General features: G+C 34.0%; 1 protein-coding gene across 1 annotated transcript; it reads left to right on the forward strand.

Annotated features, from left to right (window-relative positions):
• Positions 1 to 3354: 3354 nt before the first annotated feature.
• Positions 3355 to 9179, forward strand: LOC140919076 (uncharacterized). The gene is made up of 3 exons (XM_073364592.1): positions 3355 to 3927; positions 4574 to 4834; positions 9078 to 9179. The coding sequence occupies exons 1-3, from the start codon at positions 3355 to 3357 to the stop codon at positions 9177 to 9179; spliced, it is 936 nt and encodes a 311-aa protein (XP_073220693.1).
• Positions 9180 to 19755: the final 10576 nt, after the last annotated feature.

Here is a 19755-nt window from a genome sequence, read left to right on the forward strand (position 1 = left end):
AATGACTCTGATATTGTTAAATAGCATGTGTACTTATGCTCTGATCTGATGCTCTAATATTCTGATATTATGATCTGATAATGGTACATATGATGCTATGAAAATATATCTGTTGTTAATATTATGTCTTGAAATGCTCAACTCAAGTTAAAATTGTATGCTTGTCACTTATGCAAAAAGGGGGAGATTGTTGGACTTTAGTCCTCTTAATCCTAATTTTGACATAATTAACAAACATACAATGTTCATACATCATATGATAAATCTAACATCTTTACTGAGCAAGATTTCAGGAACAACAACTCAACCCTACATACTTGAGACAAATTGCTTGGAACTCAAGAAATCAACAAAAGTTGAAAATCTACTGAGGAAATCGATTTCGTAAAAGGGTTGTAAGGAAACATACTGTTTGTGGTTACACAATCGATTAGGCAATCGACTGGCACAATTAGAAATAAAAAATTGAGCAAGTCAGTGGCAACCTGTTTACAGGCTAATCGATTGGCACATCGATTGTGCAAATCACAAAGTAAAAACTAATTGAACCAAATCAATTGGGAAATCGATTGGACAAGTCACAGGGACAATCCATTTACAAGGCTAATCGATTGGCAAATCGATTTCTTAAATAATATTTCAAAAGTAACATAACTTGTGACAAACACAATCGATTGGACAATCTATTGTGAGAATTTCAATCATGTTAAGTTTGGTATCAATCGATTGGGAAATCGATTGAACTAAACAACTGGTAATAACTTTTCAGGAAAATACTACCAAATCGATTGGCACTCCAATTAACATGAAATTAGCTAAGTCACTGTTTTAAACACAATCGATTGGCAAATCTATTGAAACAAATACTTTGAAATCACAGTGAACTCTCAGTTTGTGGCCAAATCGATTATGTGTATTTGTGAATCGATTATGTGACTTAGTAAATCGATTAAGTAATCGATTGGTGTGACTTTATTATTGGAACAAAACACCTGACATCGATTATGCAATCGATTCATATAAGTCTGCACATAATTTACTGAAAAATGTTTTTAAAAGAATCGATTGGGAAATCGATTGGTTTATGTAGTTTCAAGATTCAAGAAAAATAAGACTCGCGATAATCGATTGGCAAATCGATTAGGCCTGTTTTATCACTTTAATGAATCGATTGGTAAATCGATTTATTAGTTGTTTTTCAGAAACTATATAAACAGTTTTCAATCATTCTCTCAAAAAAAAAAAAAAACACATGAAAAACATTTTGAATATACTTCAGAACACTGAAGAACTCTTAAGAACGTTTTGATGACATTCTGATATTGCTTTTTCAGATCAAGAAAAAAAGATTATCCATAATCATTGAGAGAGCTGAAAAAGAATTCTTGAGAGAAAAGACAATGATCTCCTAAACAATCAATGAACAACCAGATTATTGTGTGAGATACATTGATCAAGATTGAAGACAAACTTGTGTACTTCTTTTATTTTGTTTGTAACAAATACTCTATAAAGAAACGACTGTGAAAAATCCAGCTAGAAACTGGTGGCGATCTTCTTGGGTGAGAGGCCTCATCAAGAAGGAGCTGTACTTGATCTTGTGTGAGTCTGCCGAGTGACTGCAAGGATCAAGGGGTTAAGCAATAGGAAAGAATTCGAGTTAGATAGATAGGTTTCGAGGAAACTGGACAATCTGTAAACAAGTCTCAATTCTTTCTATTGGAGAAAAGCTGAAATCCAGTTGGATTGTCAGGACTGGATGTAGGTTGTCTTATTAACAACTGAACCAGGATAAACCTTGGTGCATTCTATCCCTTATCCTTTTACGTTTAATTGTTAATCTTGTATGCTATGCTATTATAATTCCGCTGTGTATGAGTCCGAATAAATCTTGCATCCTATGATTGTATGTTCGATCTTAATTGTATGCTAGACGTATTCGATTTTCTAAATTGCTTTAATTTGTTAAAGACTGATATATTCTGATTATTACGAGGTCATAATAATCAACACACAACACAATACTTGATAATACTTGAATATACTTCAGAACACTGAAGAACTCTTAAGAACATTTTGATAACATTCTGATATTGCTTTTTCAGATCAAGACCAAAAGATTATTCATAATCATTAAGAGAGCTGAAAAAGAATTCTTGAGAGAAAAAGACAATGATCTCACAAACACTCAAATGAACAACCAAATTATTGTGTGAGATACATTGATCAAGATTGAAGACAAACTCTGTACTTCTTTTATATCTTTTTGTAAACAAAGTTTTGTAAACAAACTACTGTGCAAAATCCAGCTTGAAACTGGTGGCGATCTTCTTGGGTGAGAGGCCTCATCAAGAAGGAGCTGTACTTGATCTTGTGTGAGTCTAACGAGTGACTGCAAGGATCAAGGGGTTAAGCAATAGGAAAGAATTCGAGTTAGATAGATAGGTTTCGAGGAAACTGGACAATCTGTAAACAAGTCTCAATTCTTTCTATTGGAGAAAAAGCTGAAATCCAGTTGGATTGTCAGGACTGGATGTAGGTTGTCTTATTGACAACTGAACCAGGATAAACCTTGGTGCATTCTATCCCTTACCTTTTTACCTTTATCTTGTATGCTATGCTATTATATTTCCGCTGTGTATGAATCCGAATAAATCTTGCATCGTATGATTGTATGTTCGATCTTAATTGTATGCTAGACGTATTTTGTTTTCTATATTGTTTTAATTTGATAACGACTGTCATATTCTGTAATTACGAGGTCATAATAATCAACAATTGGTATCAGAGTCTGACTTTTTTAGAGGTAAAACTCATAAAAGGAACATGGCCTCAGTTGATTTTCTAGGAGAAGGTGCTTCACTTGCAAGGCCCCCAGCCTTCAATGGAACCGCATACATGTATTGGAAACATAGGATGCTGATATTTCTAGAAGCTAGTGGTATTGATATTCTAGATGCTGTTGAAAATGGACCATACATACCTAAAATTGCTGGAACTAATGATTTGCTGATCCCTAAGCCTAGATCCAAATGGTCTGAGGATGATAAGAAGAAGGTAGGATATAATGCTAAAGCAAAGAATATTATAACATCTGCTTTATGTGCAGAAGAATTCTTTAGGGTATCAAACTGTAAATCAGCAAAGGAAATGTGGGACATTCTTCAGGAAACACATGAAGGCACCACAGACGTGAAAAGAGCTCGTGTAAATACACTCATGCATGAATACGAATTGTTTAGCATGAAGAAAGATGAATCAATAAGTGATCTACAGACTAGGTTTACACATGTTATAAAAAACCTTCATGCCCTGGGAAAACAGGTGGAGAATGAACATCAAATTGGAAAGATCATGAGGTGTTTAACAAGAGAATGGCAACCCAAAATAACTGCTATTGCTGAATCGAAAGATCTGGCAAACATGACCACTGCAACACTGTTTGGAAAGCTCAGGGAGCACGAAATGGAGTTGCATAGACTAGATGAGTCAGAGCAAGATAGCAGGAAAAAGAAAGGACTGTCTTTGAAAGCCCAAACGCATCAATCAAAAACTGAACAAGATAGTTGCTCAGATGAATCAAGCAGTGAGACTGATGAAGAACCTGAGATTGGTTTGCTTGTCAAAAAGTTTAAGAAATTTCTGAAAAAGAAAGACAACAAATTCAGAAAGCCATCCAGTTCTAAGACTAGTGACAACAAGACAATTACCTGTTATGAGTGTGGTAAAACAGGTCACATAAAGTCCGAGTGTTACAAGTTGCAGAACAAAAATAGAGCTACAAAAACTAAAGTCAAGGAACCAGTCACCAAGACCAGAAAAGCATATGTTGCATGGAATGACAACGAAGAATCCTCTGCCTCTTCGGATGAAGAAGAAGCGAATCTGTGTCTCATGGCAAATACCGACTCAGAATCAGAAAATGAGGTTAGTTCACAATCTAATCCATCTTATGATGAGCTACAAGAAGCTTTCAATGAACTGCATGATGAGTATGTGAATTCTATTAAACAATTGATAAGTACAAAGAAAATGCTTGAGCAAATGAAAAACGATCATAAAGAAATTGAAAATTTGTATGAATAACTGAAAAAGGATTCACATGACAAATCTGCAAGATGCATTGAACTTGAAAAAAATGTTGCATCATTAAAATCTGATTTATTGAAGTTTGCTAGTAGTGAAGATAAACTGAATGTCATACTTAGCAATCAAAGACATGTTAATGAAAAATCTGGTTTAGGATATAAACCCAATATGCATATTAAAAGGAATAACAATAGATATGGTATTGGTTATATGCAAACCAGAAATGTCAAACATAGTAAGAAATCTGCTATTTCAAAGAATATGTATGACATCTTTACTAAACCAAACAAACATTCATCCTTTGATGGTACATGTCATTTCTGTTGCAGAAAGGGACATTTTGTTTCAAATTGCAAATTTAAAAAATTAGCCAATAGAGGATGGAAACAAGTTTGGATAGCAAAGAAATCAATTTTTGACACTAACCTTCCAGGACCCAATTTAAATTGGGGACCTAAAATAAAATTCTGATTGTGTGTTGCAGGTGTGCTTGACATCCACTAAGCATTCTTGGTATTTAGATAGCGGATGCTCAAAGCACATGACAGGAGACAAATCCAAATTCCTGTCCTTGACATTAAAGGAAGGAGGTTTTGTCAAATATGGTGACAACAATAGAGGAAAGATTATTGGAATTGGTGACATAGGCAATGAGTCAACTGCAGTAATAAAAAATGTCTTATATGTAGAAGGGCTAAAACACAATCTGCTGAGCATAAGCCAACTATGTGATAAAGGCTTCCAGGTAAGTTTTTCATCGCAATCTTGTATTATTGAGCATAAAGATGACAAACACATAAAGTTAGTTGGTGATAGAATTAATAACATTTATATGTTAGACTTTAATTCTTTGCCAAGTACTATATGTTGCTTGTTATCTAATTCAGATGAGACTTGGTTATGGCATAAACGTATAACGAATCATTTGAATAAACTTGTCAGCAAACAGTTAGTCTTAGGTCTACCAAATAGGAAGTTCTCTAAAGATAGACTGTGTGATGCATGTGAGAAGAGTAAACTGGTTAAGACTCCATTTCCCTCTATAGACTTGGTTAGAACAAATAGAGTTTTACAACTAGTTCACATGGACCTTTTTGGACCTGCCCAAGTTAAGAGTTTAGGTGGAAACCTGTATGGATATGTGCTGGTTGACGATTATTCTAGATTCACATGGACTTACTTTTTAGCTCATAAAAGTGATACATTCTCTGTTTTCAAAAAGTTTGCTGCTTTAGTACAAAATGAGAATGATTTGAAAATTGTTTCAATAAAAAGTGATCATGGAGGTGAATTCCAAAATGATTCTTTTCAAACTTATTGTGAACAACATGGAATCAACCACATATATTCTGCCCATAGGACACCACAACAAAATGGGGTAGTGGAGAGGAAAAATAGATCCTTAGAAGAGTTAGCTAGGACTATGCTTAAGGACTCCAACCTACCTAAGTACTTTTGGGCAGATGCAATTAGTACAGCCACTCATGTTGTAAATAGAGTTCTCATTAGGCCCCTGCTTAGGAAAACACCCTATGAGCTTTACAAGGGTAGAAAACCAAACCTTTCCTACTTTAGAATCTTTGGTTGTAAGTGCTTTGTGTTGAACAATGGCAAAGAACACCTAGGAAAGTTTGACCCTAAGGCAGATGAAGGTATCTTTTTAGGATATTCCCAAACTAGTAAGGCCTATAGAATCTACAACAAAAGAACAAAGACCATAGAAGAGTCAGTTCATGTAAAGTTTGATGAATTATTTACAGAAAACTTGAACAAAACTCCTTCTAAGGTTATTGACATTTTGGATGATGTTGTAGAATCTGAACCACTAGAACAACCTATAGCTGACCCTCCAACTAGTGCAGACCCTGTAGAACCTATAGAAACCTGTGAGTTGCCTAAGGAATGGAAGTTCAACAGAAACCACCCTTTAGACAACATTATAGGCGATATCTCTAAAGGTGTTGCTACTAGGAGAAACCTTAGTCAGTTTTGTAACTTTACAGCCTTTGTATCTCAGATTGAACCTAAGAACATTAAGGAAGCCCTGTTAGATAGTGAGTGGATACTTGCTATGCAAGAGGAGTTAAACCAGTTTGAGAGAAACAAGGTGTGGAGTTTAGTACCTAGGCCAGAGGGTAAGCATGTCATAGGAACCAGATGGGTGTTCAGAAACAAGTTGGATGAGAATGGTGTGATAACAAGGAACAAAGCTAGACTAGTAGCCAAGGGTTATAGTCAAGAGGAGGGAATAGATTTTGATGAAACCTATGCCCCTGTAGCTAGATTAGAAGCCATAAGAATTTTATTGGCTTATGCTTGTATAATGGACTTTAATCTTTATCAAATGGATGTGAAAAGTGCCTTTCTCAATGGTGACCTCCAAGAGGAAGTTTTTGTTAGCCAAACACCTGGTTTTGAAAATCCTGATTTTCCTAATCATGTGTATAAGCTATCAAAGGCCCTCTATGGGTTGAAACAAGCTCCAAGAGCTTGGTATGAGAAACTCAGCACTTTCCTCATTCAACAAAATTTTTCAAGAGGAAATGTTGATAAGACACTCTTTACAAAAACTACTGATATCTTGCTTGTCCAAGTATATGTTGATGACATAATATTTGGATCTACAAACAATAAGTTGTGCAAAGAATTTGAAAATTTAATGAAAGGTAAATTTGAAATGTCAATGATGGGTGAACTATCTTATTTCTTGGGATTTCAAATTAACCAAAGCAAGCAAGGCATTTTCATTAGTCAAACTAAATACTATAATGATTTGATAAAGAAATTTAGTTTTGAAAACCTTAAGTCCATTAATACTCCCATGAGTCAAGGAAATTACCTAGACAAAGATGAGAAAGGTAAACCTTACAGCAAGCAGGCCTGACATCATGTTCAGTGTTTGTATGTGTGCAAGATACCAATCAAATCCTAAGGAGTCTCACCTTAGTGCAGTTAAGAGGATTTTCAGATATCTAGTAGGAACTAAGAGTCTAGGCTTGTGGTATCCTAAGGGATCAACTTGTACCTTAGTTGGTTACTCAGATTCATACTTTGCCGGATGCAAACTAGACAGGAAAAGCACTTCTGGAACTTGTCATTTACTTGGAAACTCTCTTGTGTCATCGTTTAGCAAGAAACAAACTAGCATTGCTCTACAACACAATACTTGATAATACTTGAATATACTTCAGAACACTGAAGAACTCTTAAGAACATTTTGATAATATTCTGATATTGCTTTTTCAGATCAAGACCAAAAGATTATTCATAATCATTAAGAGAGCTGAAAAAGAATTCTTGAGAGAAAAAGACAATGATGTCACAAACACTCAAATGAACAACCAAGTTATTGTGTGAGATACATTGATCAAGATTGAAGACAAAATTTGTACTTCTTTTATATCTTTTTGTAATCAAAGTTTTATAAACAAACTACTGTGTAAAATCCAACTTGAAACTGGTGGTGATCTTCTTGGGTGAGAGGCCTCACCAAGAAGGAGCTGTACTTGATCTTGTGTGAGTCTGACGAGTGACTGCAAGGATCAAGGGGTTAAGCAATAGGAAAGAATTCGAGTTCGATAGATAGGTTTCGAGGAAACTGGACAATCTGTAAACAAGTCTCAATTCTTTCTATTGGAGAAAAAGCTGAAATCCAGTTGGATTGTCAGGACTGGATGTAGGTTGTCTTATTGACAACTGAACCAGAATAAACCTTGGTGCATTCTATCCCTTATCTTTTTACCTTTATCTTGTATGCTATGCTATTATATTTCCGCTGTGTATGAATCCGAATAAATCTTGCATCGTATGATTGTATGTTCGATCTTAATTGTATGTTAGACGTATTCTGTTTTCTATATTGTTTTAATTTGATAACGACTGTCATATTCTGTAATTACGAGGTCATAATAATCAACATCACAAACTAAAGTCCTAGATTTGGAATTAAGTTGGTTTTCCACTTATAGTTTTGATGTTAGAAAAAGTATTTTATGAGAATAATAAATTTGGATTAATGGCTCTGAAACTAGGTCTAAAGACTACATTTGAAGAATGAATTTCAAACATGTCTCTGAAACCCTTAAATGCCTCTAATATGCACAAAATTAGCATGCCTATGAAGAGTTCATATCGAAGTATAATTAACTATGAAGAGATTGTTCAAATCAATTTGAGAGCATGCCACCCCATTTTGTATGTAATAAGATGCTTCTATCTTTTCCTAAAGAACATATTAGCTATAGTAGATCAAAAGTTGACAAAACACTAGGGCTGATTTACCCTTCGCACTCATTTCCCTGAGGCTGTAGAATGAGAAACACAAGAAGTAGGGGGTTTGAATTATGTTTCTTATTTAAAGTATTTTTTGCGTGGCTACTCTAAAATAAAGAAAGCAGAGCAGGTAAATAAGAAAAAACAGAAAAGACACAACCAATTTATCCTAGTTTACCACTAATACATTAGCTACGTCAAGTCCCTTCAACCTAAATGATTTAATCCACTAATTTACCGCATAATCAAACTTACACTTGAACATCTAATAGTCATACAAAATGTGTTCAATATTCTCAACCTTCCAGCTTAGTACATTCAAGTTGTTGAGGAAGGCATCCACTGTTGCATTAGGATAAAAAAGAAACATTTTGGGTTTTTTTTTTCTTCTGAATTTACAAATTTTTTTCTTCAAAAACTTTTCTCAACACTAAAGTGAAAAGGAATGATTATCAACAAAAGTGAAGATGTGCTTATAGCTTGTGAATTTCTTATATTTCTAGTGAAGAATGTACATTTTTTATAGAGATCGATTAAGGTTTCTGGTCGTTGTCTTGATTGCAAGAAATCAACATGATTCATAGAAACTTTGAAGAGCGATGAATTTCAATAGAGCGTTGAATTCTTTTAGAGCATAAAACATAACTCAGAGTTAAAGATAAAATACTTGAACATATAATTTGATTATCAGAGGTAAACAATCACTTGCTTTTAAGATTATCAAAGGCACACGACCACTTGCTTTGTCAAGCTTATCAGAGGAAAACATACAACATAACTCAGAGACAGATGATCACATGTTTGAAGTGATGATGTGATTATTTGAGGTAGACGATCAATTGCATGTTAAGATTATCAAAGGCATGTGATCATTTGCTTTATCAACTTATCAGAGGCAAACGACCAGAGCATAGTTATGTTATGCAGGGGAAACTGAAACATAACATATCACGTATTTCCGTAATCACTAGAAGTAGAACATTGCTTGCATTATCGGAGTCAGCTAACAAACATCATCACTCGCGTCACTAAAGGCACATGTCAAAGCGCTTACATTAGACTTATAAAAATATAGTGAAGAGAAGTCTCGTTGTTCCATTGTCTGCGCCAATTCTCAACGGGATACGACAAAATAATCTATATAATTCAATTGATCTAACACTTGCACACTTAATCAAAATGTCAATGCATTAAATTTTTTCCCACAAACTAATCTTGTTATTATCAAAATAAGTAAGAGTCATAGTTTTTCAAACCAACTTGGTTCTAACAATCTCCCCATTTTTTATGATGAAAAACATCTTTTTTTGTGAACATTTTTTAAAATAAAGTATAAAAGAATATTATAAAGTGTTATAAGCTCCCCCTTAGAATATGTATACTTAATTCATAAGATGAAAGATATGCTGACAGAGTAGTTTAATGTGCATTAGTAAATGAAGTTTAGTATAAGAAAAAAGTCATTGCTTAAGATTTATCAGAAATACATTCTCCCCGTTTTGTCATTCGACAAAAAGAGAGGAAAAGAAAATACGGAGAGAGACAAAATACAAAAAAAAAATTAAAAATTAGGCAACTAAGGGTTGGGAGTCATGAGCCTGGCCATAACCAAACTAATGGTATTATGAATATTCTCCTTATTTTTGGCTGTCTGTTCCATAAACGCTTTAGTCTTAGCTTGTAGGCGATCAAAATCTTAGTTTATAGACGATCAAAATCTTCATTATTAACAAACTGAGCAAGATCAAACACACGACCGAAGGAAGGTGCAAAGAGGCTTCTAGAAGCAGGATATGCAGATCCTAAAGCAGTAGGAGGAACATCGAGAGTTCATATATCAATTTGTGGAATGAACACAAGAAGCTGCAATTGTGCAACTATAGCAACCACTGAAGGTTCTAGAGGAAAATCACCAAAAGAAGATTCAACATCCCTAGATGAGCATTGTAGTACCCTAATTTTGCCCGGCCTGTTAAATTATACTCATAATATATCAATTTTTATGTTGTCTTTATTTATTTATATTTATGAAATCTTAAAAAAAAAACATATAATAAAAAAGATATTTATGCATTCATAATTATTCACACACAAAAAATTACAATTTTAAACATTAAGCCAAATCAAATTATAATTTTAAACATTAAGCCAAATCAAATTACAATTTTAAAAATTAAGCAAAATCGAATTACAATTTTAAACAAGCCAACAGCTCTAGCCTGCTTTAATTCTGCTTTGTTCTCTGTTGTTGCCTTTGTCTTCGTGATGCAATATCATGGCTGATGCACTAGCCTTGCTTTGTAAATAATTAGAAAAAAACATAATTATACAAGTTAGAGTGTTGTAACTAATTGGAAAAATGATAATTTTATAACTAGAAGTTTTATACAAAATATGGCAAAAATGGTATGTAATGAATTAATTAATGATAAAGCAATTTCCTTTGCCCTTTTCCATCATCCACATGATACAAATTAAAGAGACAAAATTATGAGTTTGAAACAACAAAAAAAACTAAAAGTCAAATGTGGTTGAATCATGTATAAAATTAACTAAATCTGCAAATAAAAAATACTCTTTAGCCCAACAAACTAGCTCAGTCTAATAGATGAACATAATCAGATAAAAACAAATAGGTTAAAACCATGAATGAATCATATGTGCAAAAAAAAATTAGATTATGAGCAACAAAATTAAGCATCAAATAGGAAATTGATAGGGAAGCAAAAAGACAAGTAGGAAAGAAACCAAACAAGTTAAAAAAACTTTATAAATACATCTTCAAAGAATGAGAAGAGGAAGAAATCAAAGGGAGTATCAGTAACAAAAAACAAACATAGAATGAAGTTGTCGTTGCCGCCGAAACGACAACCTTGCTTTTTGATGATGTCGTGCTCCTCGTCTCAATCTCCTCCCCTCTCTTGGCTTCTTCTTCCTCCCTCTTAATCTATTTCTTTTCTTTTTTTTTTCTTTCCATTCTTCTTTAGTGATTTCCCTCCGAGCAAACGATCGAGATCCTCGATCAAGATCATCAACTTCGGCATTGTGTGCATAAACAATGTCTTCTAATTAGAACCCTCAGTTACTTTGGAAACATCAATATCGTAAACGTCGTAATAGAGAAACTTTGACATTGCGGAAACGAGGCTTGATTTTCCCATACCATACACACTGTAGAGAAGGTAACTTTTCTTCCAAACACATTTCTTTCTTCTTCTTTTTTCAACTGATGCGCACCAACAATAGTTGCCCCATCATTTGAGTTTGTTAGAAATTAAGGTTTCAATAGTTGTTTTAACTTTTTTTTTTGTGAAGTTTTGTTCGGGCTTTAACAAAAAATAAATAAAAGGTAAATCTGTTCATGGAAGCTCAACCTATTTAGAATTATTTTTTGCTTCATAACTAAATATCAAATTTCATAAAAAAAAACACAAATAAATATTTCATTAAAGATTGAATAGATGTTATATTTTTTCAATCTTTGAGTTGTTAAGCACAAGTTGTGACAGCTTGACGATTCTAAATCTCATCTTCACAAATGAATTAATAAATTAAAACTCATAAACAAATTAATAAATAAAATTATTATTAAGGGTTAACTAGAAATCACATCCTTTAATCCATGAGCAGCATAACAAAATTATACAACCTAATTTTTATAAATTAATAAATCTACAATCAACTTTTTAAAATGGATGAATCAAATGTGACACATTTTTTAATCTTAGAGTTGTTAAAACACAAGTTGTACTATTTGGTGGTTTTTAAATTTTTTTTTTTAAATCGAAAAATAATATAAAGGATTCTTAAAAGGTTTAAATTAGATGTAACATCTTTTTTTATTTCTTGATTTTTGAGAAACGAGTTATACAACTTGATCGTCATAAAACTCACACATTTTAAAATAATTATTCAAATCAAATAAAAACTCATTTGTTTTTTCTTTGTCAAAACAACTTTTCTTTTTATCAACAACAAAACAAATTTTCTTTAAAAAGAATCAGCATATCTGCATTTTCTATCTAAGAACTACGTAGGTTTGATTTCTCCATCTTACTGGGAGATATGTAGGAGCAAGATCCCATTCTTGTCAAATACGTTAATAAAAATTTCTTTTTTATTCTTTATTTCTTAAGAATACATTTATTCCAAAATCGTATTAAAAAATAATAATAATTGTTATTCATATTTAATTATAAGAAGAAATAAATATACTTAAGTTAATATTAATCTTCCACAATTAATTATAGGTAACCGTATTTTAACGGATGTCGTAGGGTGCTAATACATTCCCTACGTATAATCGACTCCCGAACTCAAAATTTGGTTTCAAATATTTTTTTTTTCTTTCTATTTTTAAGGGTTTCCCAATATTTTCCCTATTTTAAAATAAATTTTGGTGGTGACTCCACTGAGGATATTTTGATCTTGTTGAGGGTGTTGTCACTCCAAATAGTGTACCTATTGTTGTTGACAATATTCCAAAATAGGATTACTGGCTCTAGGAACCGTGTTTAGAACTATAGAGTCACCATTGATATAGTTTCGCTACATAAGCCAATAGACCCTTTAACCATAAGAATATCCATATAAGCAAAATAATACCTCATACATTCATTCAAAAATTTATATATTCACAACAATCATTCTACATAATTGCATTCATAACACATGACATTGTTTCTTTTGAAAAATAAATTGGCATTTTGTATCAATTTTCAGGATTGTCGGGGAATCATAAGCACCTTAGTCACGTGTTAAATTAAAGTGGAAAATGGGATTGGAAAAAAGAAAAACTTTACTTTCAAAAGTTCAAGCAACCTGATTTGAAAAGTTTAAGAGATATCAACAATCAAATGAAAACCATACAACGTGAGAGTTTTTTCACAAATATGGGAAGATCCTAAATCTCTTGGTAGTGAATATGCAAATAGGGGCTCTCACTGCATTGGCTTAGTATTACGACTCTCTCTTAAGATTTTTCACTTTTCAAGAGGTTGAAGATAAGGAGTTTGAAGATTGTTCATCGATAAGGAGTTTGAAGATTTAAAGAAACAACTTAAAGAGATTGTAGCCGAGTATGAAAGTCAAGTAAAACATGAGAGGCAACACAAGAAAGAAATTGAGGAGTTACTCTCAAAACATCAAGATGCGCTAAGAACATAAATGGAGATTTCTAATGAGTTGAAGAATTTCATTGATTACCAAGAAAATATTTCTAATGACTTAAAGGATGAAACCATATATTGGAAGAATCGTTTTATGATGTTGTTAGGTTAGTTGAAGAATCAAGAAATCTATAAAGAGCTTGGAAAGACTAATTTTCAAAATTGGCAATGCCAGCTAATCAAACAATAATAAAAATTCCAAAGCATCTAAGAGAGATTGATGGGGTAATGCATTCGCTCAATACTTCAATCAAAGTCTACAAGTTTGTTGAGTATTGCAAAAAATTGGTAGAAGAATTGGAGGAGAAGATAGACTGTCCTATTAAAAGAGAAGGTTGAAATCCCATAGTCGATGTAGTTTAATTAATTTTGTGATGTACTCTTTTTTTTTCATAAATGAAGGATCTGTTGTTTTGTTTACCGATTCCCATATTTTCTTCACTAACAATTCGTTTTCGTTTAAAAATTCATGTAAGGCTCATGATTCCCCAACATCCAACTATCATAATTAACTAATTGATTTCATCTTCATTCCATTCATATTTTATATCTACTCATAGAATTTTGTTTATTTATTTAAAAAAACATAAAAGAAAAAATCAATAAAGTTGTTTCCTCGACACCCTTATCGGACTCACGCAAACTCCAAGATCATGGATGAACTTGAGCAAAACCAAGAAGTGATGAGAACGGATGTTAACTAATTGAAGGACAAGGTTGATTGAATCCAAGAAGTTATACAGGCTTTGGCAAGGAAGGAGAATACAAATGGGAATCCTCCAACTGCAAATGAAGAAAACCAAACCACTCCTTCGCACCCACAAGACTTTACCCCGACTACTCAACAATTTCGTACAGTGGCTATGCAATTTCCTATGTATGGTCTCCCACCTGGTTATACTCTGCCTTTAGTCATCAACCCCATGGAAAAAAACCCAAACCACTCAACTATCAACCTCCAAAACCTAAACCAATCACAAATACCATCTCATATGTGCTACATGCCACCCCAAAACACTATACCCGCATAAAATATTCCATTAAGCGCACCCCAAGTACCCCCATTTTGATACTAACGGAAATTGGCAGCAACCTCAATTTATCAGTGAAGATACATAAGCGAAAGAAAATTTTTATGTTTTAGAAGAACAAATAAAAGCAATTGAAGAAAGTAATGTTTATGGTCTCGAAGATTTTTTTATGTGCTTGGTTCCTGATGTGGCAATCCCTTCAAAATTCAAGGTAACTGAGTTTGAAAAATAAAAAGGTGTCACATGTCCTAAAAACCATATGACCATGTATTGTAGAAAAATGACTTCTCAAGCTCATAATGACAAACTTCTCATCCATTTTTTTCAAGACAGTTTGAGTGGGGCATCATTAAATTGATATATGCATCTCGAGCGAAGTCGTATCCGTTCGTGGAAAGATTTGGTTGATGCCTTCTTGAAACAATATAGGTACAACATTGACATAGCTCCTAACACGATGCAATTGCAAAATTCGTCGAAAAAGATGAAACATTCAAAGAATATGCACAATAGTGGAGAGAAGTGGCATCACAAGTAAGTCCTCCTTTATCTGAAAGAGAAATGTTTGGTACGTTTATGGATTCTCTCCAATCTCCTTTTTATGATAAGATGATTGGGAGTATGTCATCAAACTTTTATGACATGATCATGATAGGAGAAATAATAGAAAGTGGCATGAGGAGTGGTAAGGTTGTATGTGGAACGAGTGGTATAAAGAAACCCCAGATGGGATTTTCAAAGAAGAAAGAAGGGGATGCTAACGTTGTAATGGCAAACCCTAAATTCCGAACATTCCCTATTCATATGTGGTTGCGACCTCACAAGCTCCATATCTCCAATATCACCACCTGTCACATTTTCCCAACAAAACCAATAGAACCAAAATTCAACCCCGAATCACTACAAACCAGCAGATAACTTATTTGGACCCGATTCTTGTGACATACAACCAATTGTTGCCTCACCTACTCCAAAATTCAATGATAGTCCTGAAACCAATGAAACCTCTGCAACCACCATCCCCGAAATGGTATAACCCAAATGCCAAATGTGAATACCATGCAGGAGCTGTAGGGCATTTCGTCGAAGATTATCAAGCCCTAAAATCTAAAGTGCAAGAACTGATTAATGCAAAATGGATTACCTTCAAGGAAGACAGTCCAAACATAGGGAGTAATCCTTTACCGGGCCACAGAGATACCTCTATCAATCTCATTGAAAATGAGATAGACCAATATACAAAATCTGATCACGTATCGACCATAGAGCCATGCATGGAAAATAATAGATCTTTCCCAAGACCATTGGAAATCCTCTATAGAAAAGAGAATCCTAAGCCAACTCATAGCGAGAAAAATACAATAATTGTCCAAGCACCAACCTATTTTACTTATGAAAATAACAAGATGGTACCATAGAATTATGAAGTCACATCCCATTTAGTCAATCATCAATCAGGTGATAGCTTTAAACCTGAAGGTACTGATGTCACCAATATTTCAAGGATTGGTGGGATGACCCGGAGTAGTCGAGTATACGCTCCTAAACAACTTAGAAAAAAGGAGGGGCATGGAGAAAAAGGGAAAGAAGATGTGTATCATGCCATAAAAGGACCAGAAACTTGCAAAAAGACGGTGCATGAAGAATAAGATAACGAATTTTTGAAGTTTATCAAGCAAAGTGAGTATAAGGTGGTAGATCAACTAAATCAACCCCTTCCAAGATATTTATTCTTTCTTTGTTATTAAACTCTAAAGCGCATAGAAGGGAACTAATGAAATTTTTAAACGAGACCCGTGTTACTCATAATATCACTGTCGACCAGTTTGATGGAGTTGTCGATAATATCACCGCCATTAGCCGTTTGAGTTTTAGCGATGGTGAGTTAGCAGCTGAGGGGGTAGAGCATAATAAAGCATTATACATCTTTGTGAAGTGTCATGATCATATTCTTGCATGGGTGCTAGTTGATAATGGTTCGTCATTGAATGTAATGTCAAAATCAACACTCTCAAAACTATTTGTTGATGGAGTCTGCATGAAGCTCATTGCTATGGTGGTGAAAGCATTTGATGGATCTAGGAGGTAAGTCATTAGTGAAATTGACTTGCCAATTCAAATCGGACCCCATAACTTTGGAATAACCTTCCAAGTGATGGATATTAAACTAGCGTACAATTGCCTTTTACGGAGACCGTGGATTCATGTTGTTGAAGTTGTGACATCCATTCTCCATCAAAAGCTAAAATTTATAGTGAACGATTAACTAGTAATAATATATGGGGAATAAGATATGATAGTGAGTCATCTATCTTCCATGGGCTCCATCGAAGACACGAAGGAAGTTATAGAGATTTCCTTCCAAGCATTAGAAATCGCCAATTTTGTCTTCATGGGTGAAAGATCTCGCTTAAAGAAACCAAAACCATCTACCACATCATTGAAGTCTACAAAATCCATGCTGAAAGGAGGAGCTTTTGTTAAATTTGGGAAACCAGTAGAAATACCAGAAAAGAAGGATAAGTACGGGTTGGGATATGTACCTACCAAAGTTGATAAAGAAAATGCTGTGAAGGAAAAAAGAGAAAGCAGGATGGCTCGTTGGGAAAATTGGGTACATAATTCACAAAAGATTCTTATTTGTGACATTCACCAAACCTTTCAAAGCGCCAAAATAATATATGTTGATCAAGTGGTTGTTGCAGAAGAGGAGCATGTTGATGATGATACCCTTAAATTGGTGTACCCTTGTCCTCCAAACACCAGTCTCAACAATTGGAAGATCATCGAGTTTCCCGTATTTGTTAATTCATGGTCAAAGTAATTTTGTATTTTAACTCCTTTTGTTATGCCCAAGGCTATAAGGATAACTAATTAGGGCACATGTATTTCAATTCCGTACTTATTATCAATAAATTCATTTTTGAATTCTTCAATTATTTTTGTTTTTCTTTTTTTTAGTAATCTTTATTCATGTTGTCTTTTTTTTTCCTTTTCCTCTTAATTTAAACAATGCAGAATTGAAAATGAACATGTTGAAAATAATAGTGCTAGAACCCCTTCTTGTAATTTTTAACTCCCAATTAATTATGCTGATGAGGATTGTGAAAACGATTGTCAGCCTCCCCCAGAACTAGAAAGACTAATGGAACATGAAGCTAAGATAATCCAATCATACCAAGAACATGTTGAGGTGATCAATTTAGGGACTGAATATGATAAGAAAGAAATTAAAATTGGTATGTCTATGAAAGAAAGTGAACGAGAAAAGTTTATTAAACTTTTATTTGACTATGTAGACGTCTTTGCATAGACATATCAGGATATTTTCGGGCTAGATATTAATATAGTTGAACACAAGCTACCACTCAAGCCTGAATGTGCTCCAATTAAACAAAAACTAAGGAGGATCAGGCCTGATATGTCACTTAAAATTAAATAAGAAGTCAAGAAGCAATTTGATGTTGGTTTCTCCTCAGTAGAAAAACACTCAAAATGGGTGGCTAATATTGTCTCAGTTCCAAAGAAGATGGAAAAGTTCGTATATACGTTGATTATCAGGATTTAAATAAAGCTAGTCCTACAGACTATTTTCCTTTGCCTCATATTGATGTTCTAGTAGATAGCACTGCTCAATATTCTCTTTTCTCCTTCATGGATGGTTTCTCAAGATATAACCAATTCAAGATGGCTCCCGAAGATATGGGGAAAACTACATTCATCACACAATGGGGGACTTTCTATTATAAAGTGGTGTCATTTGGATTGAAGAATGTTGGGGCAACCTATCAAAGAGCAATGGTAACATTTTTTCATGACATGATGCATAAGGAGATAGAGGTTTACGTGGACTATATGATTGCAAAATCTTGGACCGAAGAAGACCATGTTGTTAACCTTCAAAAATTATTTATGCGATTAAGAAAATTCAGAATATGTTTAAACCCTGCTAAATGTACTTTTGGTGTGAGATCAGACAAGTTACTTGGGTTCATCGTTAGTCAAAAAGGAATAGAGGTGGACCTATATAAAGTAAGAGCAATACAAGAAATGTTGGCTCCACGCACAGAAAAAGAAGTTTGTGGCTTTTTGGGTAGATTGAACTACATTGTGAGGTTCATATCACATCTAACCGCTACATGCAAGCCAATTTTCAAGTTGTTGCACAAAGACCAAAAGGTTGAATGGAATGAGAATTGTCAAAAAGCTTTCTAAAAGATTAAACAACACTTGTCAAAACCTCCAATCTTAGTGTCTCATGTTCCTAGAAAACCACTTAGTATGTACCTAACAGTACTTGATGAGTCAATGGGTTGTGTACTAGGGCAACATGATGAATCTGGTAAGAAAGAACATGCTATTTATTATTTGAGCAAAAAATTCACCAGTTGTGAAACAAGGTATTCACTGCATGAATGAACATATTGCGCATTAGCATGGGCTGCTCATTAGTTGAGGCAATACATGTTATGCCATACAACTTGGTTGGTGTCTAAAATGGACCCAATTAAGTATATCTTTGAGAAACCTGCTCTTACTGGAGGGATTGCTCGTTGGCAGGTGTTGTTATCATAACGCGACTTGGTGTATGTTACATAGAAGGCTATCGAAGGAAGCCCACTAGCAGAGTATTTGGCTCAACAACCTGTAGAAGATTATCAATCAATGTAGTGTGAATTCCCCGATGAATGTATAATGACTTTATTTGAAGAGATGAATCATCTGATAAAGAAAAATGGATGTTGTGTTTGATGGTGCTTCTAATGCATTAAGGAAAGGAATTAGAGCCATTTTGATTTCCCCAGAGAACCATTTCACTATGCTTACGGCTAGATTGTGTTTTGATTACACAAACAATATTGCAGAATATGAGGCATGTGTAATGGGCATTAAAGCAGCCATTGAATCAAAGGAAAAAGTTATTGAGGTGTATGGAGACTCATCTTTGGTCATCCATCAGACAAAAGGAGAGTAAGAAACTCAAGATTCCAAATTGATTATGCATCATACGCATATCAAAGAATTGGTAGAACACTTCGAGCATATCACTTTTCACCATATTCCTCGAAAAGGAAACCAATTGTCATCAATGTTTAATATAAGTGTCGGTCATAAAAATTCAACAAAAGGATAAGCCAGCATATTGCTTATCGATAGAAGAAGAGTCTCACGGCAAGCCATGGTTTTATGATATG

This window comes from Cicer arietinum, chromosome 8, assembly GCF_000331145.2.
Source record: "Cicer arietinum cultivar CDC Frontier isolate Library 1 chromosome 8, Cicar.CDCFrontier_v2.0, whole genome shotgun sequence".
Lineage (NCBI taxonomy): Eukaryota > Viridiplantae > Streptophyta > Magnoliopsida > Fabales > Fabaceae > Cicer > Cicer arietinum.

Bases quoted from the DNA above. Each gene is read 5' to 3' on its own strand.
- LOC140919076 (XM_073364592.1), top strand. From the start codon at position 3,355: ATGAGGTGTTTAACAAGAGAATGGCAACCCAAAATAACTGCTATTGCT. The intron at 3,928-4,573 runs GTTAGTTCACAA...TGTGTGTTGCAG, and splicing joins ACTCAGAATCAGAAAATGAG to GTGTGCTTGACATCCACTAA. The intron at 4,835-9,077 runs GTAAGTTTTTCA...CTTGCTTTTAAG, and splicing joins TATGTGATAAAGGCTTCCAG to ATTATCAAAGGCACACGACC.